Below are 13,503 nucleotides of genomic sequence, written 5' to 3' on the forward strand. Positions count from 1 at the left end.
ATTCCGTCGCCCAGCCTGGAGTGTAGTGGCGTGATCCTGGCTCACTGCAACCTCTGCCCCCTGGGTTCAAGTAATTCTCCTGCCTCAGCCTCCCGAGTAGTTGGGATTAGAGGCACACACCACCACACCCAGCTAATTTTGTATTCTTAGTAGAGATAGGGTTTTACCAGGCTGATCTCAAACTCCCGACCTCAGGTGATCTGACCGCCTCAGCCTCCCAAAGTACTGGCATTACAGGCATGAGCCACTGTACCCGGCCAAAAGTTGATTTCTAACTCATTGTATAACAAAGTACAAATAGCTTCAGTTGGAAAATCAGTGCCAGCCAATCTTCAGTTGTCTGTTATAAGGCTCTGTATTTGTCACTAATCCATTAGGTATTTCTTTTCTAGTGGTTATTTTTATCAATAACTTGGAGGAATGCATGAGACATAAATTTGGAAATAATAACAAAGATAAGGAGGGTGTCTGAAACATCTCATGCAGAATAAAACTGAATGGTTTATATGGACAGAGATGGTAACTTATGTCTAATAAGATAAATTTTATTATCAGTAATAATTGTAAATTCATGTTTAAATGAATTAAATAAACATGAGATTTTAGAAAGCTTCAATACATCAAAGCACAGGAGACCTGTTATGAGACAGTGTAATACAGATGCAGAAATAGGCAATGAATACTTAATGCTTGTGTTACCTTAACAGAAGTGTAAGTTTATTTCAGCAGGGGTAACTAGCAATTGCTACCATAACCTACTCTGCTTAGGCTCCATTGGCACAATATGTCCAGTTCTGGGTGCCATGGGCATGATTTTATATACTAAAATGTGATTATTTTGGCAGAGACTTGGAAAGTCCAGACATACCTAAAATAGCAAAAAAGGCACAGAAAGGAACTTAAAACAGAAGCAGTCGAAGCAGGTACAGACAAGTGGTTGAGGCATCCTGGGCAGATAGTCAGTAGGCACCATGAAAGATGTCCTAGAAGGCAAGCTGTGTGCAGTCTCAAGAAGTTTGGGCTACTGTAACAGCAGGAGTAGATGCAGACCTTCAATTAAACTTAAGTGGAGCCCTCCTCCAGATGAATGACCCTAAAAAGAAATTGGAAAAAAGGGTAAAATAGTACCCTCTGAAATGACTCAAAGAACTAGAGCAAGGCAAGACCCCATTCCTAAAGTAATGGAACATAAAGAAGCAAAAAATGGAATGCTGCTCCTGGACATTAAATAGCAGACAGGAGCCTTCATCCTGAAGATTCAGAATAGAGCTAATGGCAATGCAGATAAATCTATTCTTTTCTACAGTTTCTTAAGTTCTCCTTATAGCACAGCTTTGATCCCTGATTCATGAACAGGGCCAAGGTTACAGGTGAGTGTGATTTTTTTATATTTGGGAAAATTAAAATTATAGAGCTGATCAAATTACATAAATAAGTTAGTGTCCCCCAATTCTACTGCACAATTGATACATTCCTAGTAAAATGCATTAATTGAAACCTCTCCTGTGAGTTGATCACTATGCTAACTAAATTCCAAGAACGTAAAAATAAATGAAGCAAATGCTTTGGTACAAAATATTCACATTACTGCAGGTAATGAAAAGTCATTGATGTTTTTAACGCAGGAAAATAATGGGCAAAGTTCTCTATTCACATGCAGCAAAATGAGGTTAAAGGAATGTTAGCCAGTTGAAATATTTGTTAAAAGATATTACACACATGTAATAGTTTTAATACTTTTCTTAATAAGGAATATTAGTTTATAGAATATTAATAAGGAATAATAGTTTATAGAATATTGCAGAGAATATATCAATATAATTCTGATTAATTTCTCATTACATAAGTGCAATATTAACATATTTGCTTTGCAAAAAGTTTTAATAATACAGGCATGCAGTTTGGTCACATTTTATGTGAATTTCAATTATACGGATATCATGTTTATGAAAATTTAGATATATAGAATGTATATAGAAATTTATAAATCTCACTTCATGAGAAAAATATTACACAAAGCAAATAACTTTCAAATTAAAAATCATCAACAATCACCTGATTTGAAATAAGTGGATGGTAAACTACATCATTACCATAAGGTGGCACCAGAGTAATTGTGGCAAGTAGTGTAAGCACTGAATTCTTCCGACCTTGTTTCTGTATTTACATAATTATGTATTATGTTTATAAACCATATTCACAATTTGAAGTTTTCACAACAAATGAAATTATTCTATATGTAATGTGTGAACTGTAACTTTCTGTCTTCAGTAAACCAAACCTGTTGGGGAATCTACCTCATTCTTTCATTGCTGTCTAATATTCCTCAGTGGGAATATGTTATAATTTATTTAACAAGTCCTGCATCAGTGATCATTTAGGAGTCTTTAAATTTTTCACGAATGCAAATGATATCATTTTGAATTGAAGAATTGTCTTCGTGCACATGGACAAGTATGTCTGGAGTATATATATACAGACAGAAGAAATGTTTGGCTCAAAGTAAATGAGCCTTTTTAATACTGACAAATAGTGTCACATTGTCCTATTAATAGCTATAGCAGTTTACAATCTAGCCAGAATTGCATGAAAAGGCCCATGTTCCCTTATATTGACATGACTGGATATTTTCTATCTTTTTAAATGTTGCCACCTGATATTTAAATAATGTTATTATTGCTAAATTTATTATTTCTTAATTAGTAATGAGGTTGCATATGCTTTAAAACTTTTAGTGAGATTTTGTGGGTTTTGTTCAATGATACATTCTCCATTTTTTAACTTACTTTTTTCTGATCTTTAAATGAAGACCATTTTCTTATTTTTATTTATTTTTTATTTAAAAAAATTAGAGATGGGGTATCACTATGCTGCTCAGGGTGGTCTCAAACACCAGGGCTCAAGCCATCCTCATGCCTAGGCCTCCTGAAGTGGTGGGGTTACAGGTGTGAGCCACCGTACCCAGCCTCATTTTCCATTTTTTAAGGGGAGAATTTTTTTTTCTTTTCAGAGCTTTTCATATGTTACGAATATTAGTCATTAGATGGCCATGTCTTCTAAAAATATTTTCTTTTAATTTGTTACTTATTATTAAACTTTGAGAATGGTGATTTTCAATGCAAACTAGTTTTAATTCTTAGGTCAAACGTGATAATGTTTTTCTTTTATGGTTTCAGGGTTTTGTTTTCCTTTGCTTTGCTTTGTTTTGCTTTGAAAGAATTTTAAAAAAATTTAAAGCTCTAGAAAGATATTCTCCTTTTTTGTTGTAATGCAATCATACTGGTTTTTTATATTTAGTATTTTTGTATATGTGGAATTTATGTTTTTATATATATTAAATACCAGCTTAGCGCCATGTATTGAATAGATATTTTTCTTCTCCAGTGATTTAAAGCATTACCTTTATCACATACCAGTTTCAAATATACATGATCTGTATTGAGATAATTCTGTTCTGTTCTGCAGTTGACAAGAATGTTACCATTTCACACCAATAAATGTAATGGATCCCAGAATTTTGCCCACTTTACTGAAGGAGATATCAGAGCTAAGGGATTTGCATGACGTCCTGTGACCAGATCGACAGGCATCCTGGGCTGTGGAGCCCATTTTTCTTACTTAAAATTCAGTCATTTTCCTATTCTGATGCAAACTACGATTTGAGATCAACAGGAAAATAGGTCACTTTATTCTCTTTTACCTTGATTCTTTTTCAGCAACAGAGGAGTATTCAAGCTGTAGTAGGCATCCGTGCCAAAATGGGGGCACATGTATAAATGGAAGAACTAGCTTTACCTGTGCCTGCAGGCATCCTTTCACTGGTGACAACTGCACTATCAAGCTTGTGGAAGAAAATGCTTTAGCTCCAGGTAAAAAAAAAACTATATGCATCTTTGGATGTGCTCATTGTCATAAATAGAAACACTTTTTGAAAATATTTATGAATGAATATTTAAGCCTGCTTAATCTGGATCCACTTGACAATTCCTTTTACTTTTCTGAAACTTACTGAATAATGTACCTGATTTACAAGTGGAAATGTCTTTTTGTTAGACAAATTCTTATTCAAATGAACTTGTTGAAATATTGCTATATAGAGGCAGTTTATGGAAAATTCCACCCTCTCACAAACTTTTTTTCTCTTGTGCATCCTAAAAAAAAAGGATGTATATATCTGACTGATAGAAACACTTTCTCCTCAAACAAGTAGTTAAAGAAATACACGTTTGATTTATGTCTGGCATGGTCATTTAAATGAGGCTTTAATACATGCTTAGTAACACGTTTTCTGTGAAGGTTAAACTAATGGTACCATTTTGACTGTGTGAGAACTAGTAGAACATGCTCAAATGTATTAAGTAAAACAAGATGGCGTTTTTATTTATTTAAATTCATAAGTATTGTGCTTAGGATTTACTTCAAGAGTGCACCATTTCTGATTTTTATACAGAAATTTATGTGCAGCATAAAAACGTGTTATTCAATGACTGCAAAAAAACCTATTTCAAATCAGCTTTTTCTTAATAATATCCTGCATAGTGAAATGTAAATTTTTTAGTCTGTTTTTAGATCTCAGCCTTTGTAAGTACAATTGGCTTTAATTACACAGAAAATTGCCTTTGTCTACTTTGCTACAGTGAATATGACTTTATATGGTTTTCGTTTTAGCCTTTAGAAACTGCTTGACAAGGTGCCGTAAAAATTGTTTCTACATCATGTCAGCTTCAATTCCTACAAGGGACTTTAAAACATTCTGACATAACCATAATAATCATAGAGTGCTTTGAATTCCTTTATCTCTTGGGAGATCAAAGCAACATGCAAATTATGTTTGAGGCATTTGTGTGAGGAAGGTATCAAATGTTATTTTTATTCTATCCTGGTCTAAATGGAGAAACTGAGGCACCAAGAGGCTAAGCAATTTAGAGTAATTTGCCCAAGAGACAGGCATCGAGACACATGCACCTTTGCTAAGTTTTATGGATGGCCTTTCTCTTCTGCTAAGACTTTTTGTAACTGAGATAAAAGTGAAGATATAAGGAAAGACAAAATAAGATAAAAACATGAAAATTAACTCTTGCCATTTTTTCCTCTAACAGATTTTTCCAAAGGATCTTACAGATATGCACCTATGGTGGCATTTTTTGCATCTCATACATATGGAATGACTACACCTGGTCCTATCCTGTTTAATAACTTGGATGTCAATTATGGAGCTTCATATACCCCAAGAACTGGAAAATTTAGAATTCCATATCTTGGAGTATATGTTTTCAAGTATACCATTGAGTCATTCAGTGCTCATATCTCTGGATTTTTAGTGGTTGATGGAGTAGACAAGCTTGCATTTGAGTCTGAAAATATTAACAGTGAAATACACTGTGATAGGGTTTTAACTGGAGATGCCTTATTAGAATTAAATTATGGGCAGGAAGTCTGGTTACGACTTGCAAAAGGAACAATTCCAGCCAAGTTTCCCCCTGTTACTACATTTAGTGGTTACTTACTATATCGTACATAAGTTAGTATGAAAACCAGACTATCACCTTTATTGAGAAACAGCCAGTGTTTTCATTTATCTTTGCTTGCACATCTGCTCTGTTTTGTTTTTTCTACAGGAAAAGAAAACCAACTTCTTTTTTTAATATGAGTAAACTTGTATGTCTGTTTATTTTATAAAATTATTTGAATTCTTTTTAATGTCTGAATATGAAGGAGTTCTTGATCCTAAAGAAATTTAGTGGCACAGAAAACAAAGTGAATTTGTTAGCATAGTTATTCCTATTTTTATTTCTTCATTTTAAATCATTGCAATGTAAAGTAATATTATAAAATGGTAATTACATCATATTATCAGTCACAGTTTTCTTTCCAATAAAACACTTAACTTTTGTTATTTCCTCTATATAAATATATAACATACATTTTCTAGATTCACAAATTTAAATAAATTACTCAAAAAATGAAAATGGTTTTTGTAAACTTTTATTTTTACTCTTTACATTGAGTTGATTAATTTTCCATACTAAGATTTTCATTCGGAATCAAAATTAAGCAAGTTGAATTGAAAATTTGAAATATGCTTAACTATTGTTCTCTTCCTATAATTATCTAATTATAACATAGTAATTGACAGGTAGTTGGACATGTACACTCAAGTCTAAGAATATATGAGTGGATCATTTACCCCCACACAACATCTATAAGGGGGAAACAGTATTTTTCTAATAAGTATTCTTCTATGGCAGTACCTGCAGATCTGCCCTTCTTCTTCTAAAGGGTAAGTCATTATCTGTGTAATAATACAATTTATGGGATGCTCACTATGCCCTGTTTCTCTTCTAAACAATTTACATGTGATGTCTCATACCTCACAATAATCCTTGTAAAGTGGGCATTATTACCATGATTTTTATAGTTAAAGAACCTAAGATACAGAGACCAAGGCCCATGAGCTCATAGGGCTGAGGTAGGATTTGGAATCAGGCCATGTCTTCTCCAGAGCCCACATCCATCCTTTCTCTATATTGCCTCCCACAGATGTGCTAAAATTTCTTTAACTAATCCTTTATCCACTATTTGTGTAGTCTCCCATTTTTTATTATTACAATGTTACTGTAGTGAACATGCTTAAAAATACATTCCTTGGATATCTGACAAAGTGTTTCTGAAGAACAGACTTTCATAAGTAATAGTAAAAATAATAATAAAAGTTTTGGTATGGTAAGTCTTTTTTTATGAATTGATTTGTTTAATGATCACTATAACATAGTGAATTACATATTAACCTATGAAATTTGTACTACATATTATTACTCTCCTTCTGCCCATAAGAATCAGAAGCACATAGAAGGTAAGTAATTTTCCTAGTAGTATAGCCAATGATGGAGAATTTCTGGGACAAAGGATGACTATAATTTTCCATTTCGATTGGTACTAACAATCTAAGTCCTATCAATATGAAAAACTGCTCCTTATACCCCACACATCCTCATAAAAATTAACAATTTTTGAAATATTTTAACAATTAACAATTAAAAATTAACAATTTTTGAGATACTTGAAGATGAAAGTATCTTCTATTTGTAGCAGATACTTGAAAATTTTTCAAATTTGCCAAAACTTGAAAGCATACATCCATACAAAGACTTGTATGTAAATGTTCATAGTTTATTTGTAATAGCTTGAAAACTGGGAATCACCCACATGTCCTGCGACAGATAAATGGTTAAGCAAACTTTCACATACATATACAACACTGTACAACACCTGGGAATTTCATAATAACTATGCAGAAGATTTTAAACTGCAATCTAACAAACTTCGTCACTTCTGCAAGGAGGAACTCTAAAGTAAGTATTGTCCATCAGAATGTCCTGCATTGAGTCAAAATAATCAGGCCTTCATACCGTAGCCTCACTCAGTACTAGATTCAGGCTGCCAAAGAAGAGTGTGACCCAAGAGTTAAAACTGACAACTGGATGCATTAGTCCATTCTCGCATTGCTATAAAGAACTACCTGAGACTGGGTAATTTATGAAGAAAAGAGGTTTAATTAATTCACATTTCCACAGGCTGTATAGGAAGCATGGCCAGGGAGTCCTCATGAAACTTATAATCATGGTGGAAGGTGAAGGGGAAGCAGGCACGTCTTACGTGACTGGGGCAGGAGGAAGGAGGAGAGGTGGGAGGTGTCACATACTTTTAAACAATCAGATTTCGTGAGAACTCACTATCAGGAGAGTAGCAGGGGGGAAATCCACCCCCATCGTCTAGTCTCCTCTCACCAGGCTCCTCCTCCAACACTGAGGGTTATAATCGGGTATGAGATTTTCATGGGGACACAAATTCAAACCATATCACTGAATGACTGACAACTTTTTATCTTGTTATGTGTAAACATGTCATTTTCAAAAACATTTAAAAAGTTTTCATGATATCTTCAGTCCCTGACTAAAAATTTACTATAATCTAAATTTTTAAAATTGTATTTCTTCACAGATTAAAATAGATTTTGTTTTCCATATATACTTTTCAACATAGATTTCAGTTATTTCATTATATTGTTTTTCTTTTCTATTACCAGAACAGAAGGAAGTAAATCATTTGACAATGTTCATCATTGCACTGTCCAATATAATTTATTTATTTTTAGTTAGATAATAACATTTAGGATTATATAATGCTTTGGTGTTTGGAAATATAATTATTAATAATATTCTTTATTTTTATATGGATTTGTAGAATATACAATTAAATAACAAATTGCCACCAATAGCCAAGAGGCATTAGAGCAACTTTTAAGTTGCTATGAACTTGCTTGGCTATTTTTTTAAAGTCACTCAATATAATCAAAGATAATTTAGTATTGTATTTTTAATCATCATCTTCAAACTCATACATGTAGAAAAAAATATAGCACTGGAACGTTTCTTTATTTCTTCTATGGAGATAGCCAAGTACCTTGAGTATTATTTTATAGATTCAATTTCAGAGCCCTTCTCTCTCACAATATCTTCCAGCCACACCGGCTCCCAAAGTACACCAAGTCACTAATTACTGATGAATATCTCAAATCCATTCATTTAGTATTTAATAAGTAGCTAATTACATACCTAATTGAAGGTACATAATATAGGAGGCATGATAAATTATATATAACAAATAATAAAAAGTATATAAAGTAAATCAGTATAGACAAATGTTGCATTTGAAATACATAATCCGGGGTTATGATGGCATTTACGACCACCAGAATCATGGATAGCTCTGTAAGAATGAGAAATTTATCTGTAATAACCACCCACCTCTTTTTTTTTTTCTGCTGTTGACCAGTCTTCTGTTACCTCCTTTTGTATTCATTCCCTGAATTGAGAGACTTCCTATTCAAAGCTATGAGTGTCTACAATTGCTCTGTCTACAATTGCTCTTTCTTACTCTTTTCATTGGTCAAAATTTGCAATTTGAAAGAATAAGCTAATATTAGTTAATCATTAAGAAATGATTAAAATAAGCCATCCTAATTTTCAGTTGGCTTGTTTTTTAGGGAACATAGAGATAATTTTTTGGTTGTTGTTCATCTGTTTCAAAATATAAATTTGTCAACTCACATTGAAAACCTCGTGAGCCATACATAGTATTTGTCTTCAACAAAGGTAATTTTCAGTGTAGCAAAATTTTTCTCATTATTCAAAATTTTGTCTATCATTGATCATTGCAAGGCACCTGTGGGATACATTAAAGCAAAAATATAGGCTTGCCCTTCCCAGAGTGTACAGTTTAGCTGGGTTGCTTTCCTGTGTGGAAGGCAGGGATGTTTGCTTATTTCCTGTCCCTGTGATTTCAAACCGAGGGTTTCATCAACAGACTGGGGAGTGTTATTAAGAACCTTCCCTTGAGTGCTTTTACCACAGCTCAGTGAGAATTCTCAATGAGCTATACTGCATTTGTGTTCAGAGAAAACAACAATAAAGTAGTATTTATTTCTCTGCGCTGACATCCTAATTATACAATCTAAAACTCTGGGAAAAGTCCAAATTTTGGAGTTTTTATTATATTTACTCATGAATTGCTTCATAAACTTTCAAAGCCAAGGCTTTAGTCAAAACACTTTTCAGATTCCAACTATTTAAGTTAGCTTGGGCTGCCACAACAAAGTTCCATAGTCTGGGTGGCTTAAACAACAGACATTTATTTCTCACAGTTCTGAGGCCTGACAAGTCCAAGATCAAGGTGCCAGCAGATTTGGTATCTCTAGTGAGTTCCCTTTTCATGGCTTATAGAAGGCAAAAGGCTGCCTTCTCATTGTGTCTTCACACGTGGAGAGAGAAAGAGGGGAAAAGAGGGTGAAAGAGGGAGAGGGAGAAGGAGCATGAGGGCAGAGAGCACATGAGTGCTCTGGTCTCTTCCTTCTTTTTAAGACACTAATCCCATCATAGGGCCCCAACCTCATGACCTCATCTAAACCTAATTAACTCCTGAAACCCCACCTCCAAATACCATCACATTTGGGGTTAGAGCTTCAACATACAAATTTGATGGAGGGAGGGGGCACAAACATGCAGTGTACAGTACCAAGTGTTGAATGTAGTGATATTTAGGATGGTGTTTTAAAACATTCCTTGCATAGCTTTTAAAATATCAGTCTATAGTAGATCCTAGTTATAATGTGATTTCCTATTAGATTCAAGTAAACATTTATATCAAGCCCACTGAAGATAACAGTGAAAGTGCTACATGACATTATCTTAAAGTTGGTGTATTTTTTCAATGTATTATTTGGATTTAATATTTTTTTGATTCATACTAATAATTATATCTACTGAAGTTAACAGTGAAAATAGTACATAATGCAACCTAAGGAATGGGTGTTCTTATAAATACCACTTTACTCTCCTAACTTCAAGCCACTGATAAAGAAATTGACTCACTGAGTCCCTCTTACCAGGATACAGACGATTATGGATAGTTTCTGTTATTTTTGTAATTTACTCCCCCTCATTTATGCTTGCTGCCACAATCATCTTCAAAATATGTAATTATGCATAATATGTATAAAGAGAACCACATGTATATTTCTTTATTGATATGAAATCTGTGGATTAAGGGTGATAGTAATTTTCCAGAAAATATACGTAGGAAAAATACATTTATTTGTGCTTCCAAATCCTTTCTAAAATTGATTTAAGGTGACTAGATGTATAATTTATGTTGAGAAAAGTATTAAACTTATACAAAGACATTTAGTTGCTATTTATATATCAAATATATCTCAAGAATATAGTCTTTCCTTATCCTAATTTCTTAGGTATATTAACATGCATTAATTTTTATGATTTGTCATAGAATCACCTAGCTATTAACAAAAAAAAACCTGCAAAAATTCCTCCCACAGTCTCAAATCCTCCTTCAATTCTCTACTGTACCCTTTTGCCGACCTCACCATCATAGCTTTGCTATTTTAACAAATATATTTAGATTTCTTTATTCCAGCTGAAGAGGAAGCTAAATAGTGTAGAAGTTATTCTGTAGATGAAATTCAAAGATCCTCCAGAGATTACATGTCTTTTTAATGTGACTTTTACTGCCCTTTCTGAATCTTGTCATTAAATCCCTTGAATCTTGATTCTATTTGATATATTAATTCTATTTCCTTTAAATGGTCAGCAGACTGACAGCTCATCAGTGAGTTTTCCTCTATCACAGAGCTCTGTGTTAACAGCAAGCTATGTAATCTACCCCATGCAATGAAGGGAAGAATAAACAAAGGTGGAAGGAAGAATAAACAAATTACATTTCCGTATAATTGTGGCTTTTTTCTTCCCATGTGGTACACTCAAAGGAGAACATCTGTTTGAGAAAAAGAAGCCATCATTATTATCAGCAACACATCTACATGCTCTAAAGGCATTCTTGGGTATCACAAAAGAACCTTTAAATTTAAGAAATACATTGTAGGTATCATTGGAACAATACTAGTATCTGAAAACTGATTCTATAATCAATTTTGAAGAATAAGTATATTAAAATGCCTACAGAGCATTTTAGAATTCCATGAGGCCATATACCAATTGCTCATCAATAAAGTTCTTGGCACTGCAGCTAATGGAAAAAACACTGAGTTCAGTAAATGCTCAGAACATGCTGGAAATATAGAAAGAATTAAATGTCTTAAATTCATGAAAAAAAATCTGAGAAAGTCACAAAACTTAGAAAATTTTCTAGTAAAATTCATTTTACACATCTTAATGGAGATATATATGAATTTTTAAATATAAATCCCAAATCCACTCCTAATTTTTATTTTTTAATCTGAAGAGGTAAAATATGACATCTATATTTGATTAATGTTGTCATCTTTGTTGAATTAGGCCTACAAAGCAGATGTCGAATTTTCTTAAAATATCCTCATTCTGGGTTTTAACAAACAGCTACTACATGCCCTAGCTATATCCTAACACACTGATGCAGTTTTGCCAACCAGATATGACTTCTTCACGCTTTAAACTAAAATCCTAAGCACCTTCACCAATTGAACAGACACATCTTGGCCAAGGGGATCCCAGGGAAACCTTAAAAACTGAGTTCCTGGCCATGACAGGATGGAAAGCCAGACATGCCTTGTTATACTGAAACAGGACATTTTCCACCACCACTTTGTGGGCCTCATGGCAGAGGTACCTCGCTTACTCAATCCAACCCCTCACAGGAGGGGGAGCACACAGGTGAATGGGTGCAGGAGCTAGGGCAAGTGCTTCTGGGCGCCAGCAGGAGCAAAACTCCATGCAGGCCCTGTGGCAGCATCTCGCAGGAGTACCCATAACCCCCAAAGCCCCAGAGGGGTGTGTTACAGTGCTGCATGCTTTTACCTTTGCAATCTGTGGACGACTTAAGTGTTAATCAGCTCAGTGGGCCCTCTGCCTTTTTACGTGAGGCAGTTGTTCTCCGTCAGTGAGAGCAGAGGGTCGAGGGTCGGTGTGACAGCCTTTAATGTCCACACTTGTGTGGCACCCAAGCTCTTGTTCAGTGTCCAGGAAAAATCAGGTTGCACAAATGAATTAAAGGGTAGTGAATGAGGAGGATTTTATTGCTGATGGAAGCGACTCTCAGAGGAAGGGTGAGCTGGAAAAGGGATGGAGTGGGAACTTCCCCTGAAGTCCGGCTGCCTCCAGCCAGACTCTTCTCTGAAGTCCTGCAGTCAAATCATCCCTCTGAAGTCAAACTATTTCTTTCTGATGTTCAGCTGCTTCTTCTCTTCTCCACTTCTTTGCTCTCTGCCAGTGGAGCCTGGGGTTTTTATGGGAACAGGATGGGGGTCGGTGCAGGCCAGGAATGGTTTGGAAAAGGCAACATTCCAGCAGGTAAATGGGAATGTAAAGTTCTCACTTTAGCCCGAGATTTCAGGCTTGAGGGTGGGGCCCTGGGCAGGAACCCTGCCCTTTTCTGCCTAGAATTTCTCTGACTCCTGTCCCTGTCAATACCTCCTCTCTCTGCAGGTCTAGACACAACAACTGACCAGCATTGATGTTAAAATAGAGATCACAAGACTGACAGAGAACAGACTCTTTGTGGCAATAAGATATCAAATTATAAACAGCAACTAAGGCCATGTCAGGCAAGGGTTAAGTCATACACCCCTATACTTAAAGAATCAACTATATTTTAACTGCCACAAGGGTTTTTTGTTGCTGTTGTTGTTGTTTGTTTATTTTTCTAGCAACTAAACAAGCGCTGGCCTTGAGATAAGCAAAATTAAAACAATTTGCAATTCTACCATATGCAGACTAACTGGTCCCTGGCCCCTGCTCCACAACTCATAACTACAGCTTTGATTGGGCAAAAGACTGATTTCAATAACTGTCTCCTGATAAGACCACTGACCATGGACTAATTATGGCTGAGTGTCTCTGTATCTCTCCTTCATCTTTTGATGTACAGGGCCTAATTGTAACACATTTAAATGTTAAGTTGCACCCCCAAGGTAAACAAGGGTCATATATTACA

General features: G+C 34.8%; 1 protein-coding gene across 2 annotated transcripts in view; it reads left to right on the forward strand.

Moving 5' to 3' along the window:
- MMRN1 (multimerin 1) overlaps positions 1-6,727 on the forward strand; it is a 65,358-nt gene extending 58,631 nt beyond the window's left edge. For both annotated transcript variants that reach the window (XM_033214830.1, XM_033214829.1), the window contains 2 exons: positions 3,717-3,869; positions 5,100-6,727. In XM_033214830.1, coding sequence (XP_033070721.1) covers positions 3,717-3,869; positions 5,100-5,521 — 575 coding nt within the window. In that variant the 3' untranslated portion in view covers positions 5,522-6,727. The remainder of the gene's footprint in view (positions 1-3,716; positions 3,870-5,099) is intronic.
- The last annotated feature ends 6,776 nt before the right edge of the window (positions 6,728-13,503 follow it).

This window comes from Trachypithecus francoisi, unplaced genomic scaffold, assembly GCF_009764315.1.
Source record: "Trachypithecus francoisi isolate TF-2019V2 unplaced genomic scaffold, Tfra_2.0 Lachesis_group1, whole genome shotgun sequence".
In the NCBI taxonomy this organism is placed as follows: Eukaryota; Metazoa; Chordata; class Mammalia; order Primates; family Cercopithecidae; genus Trachypithecus; species Trachypithecus francoisi.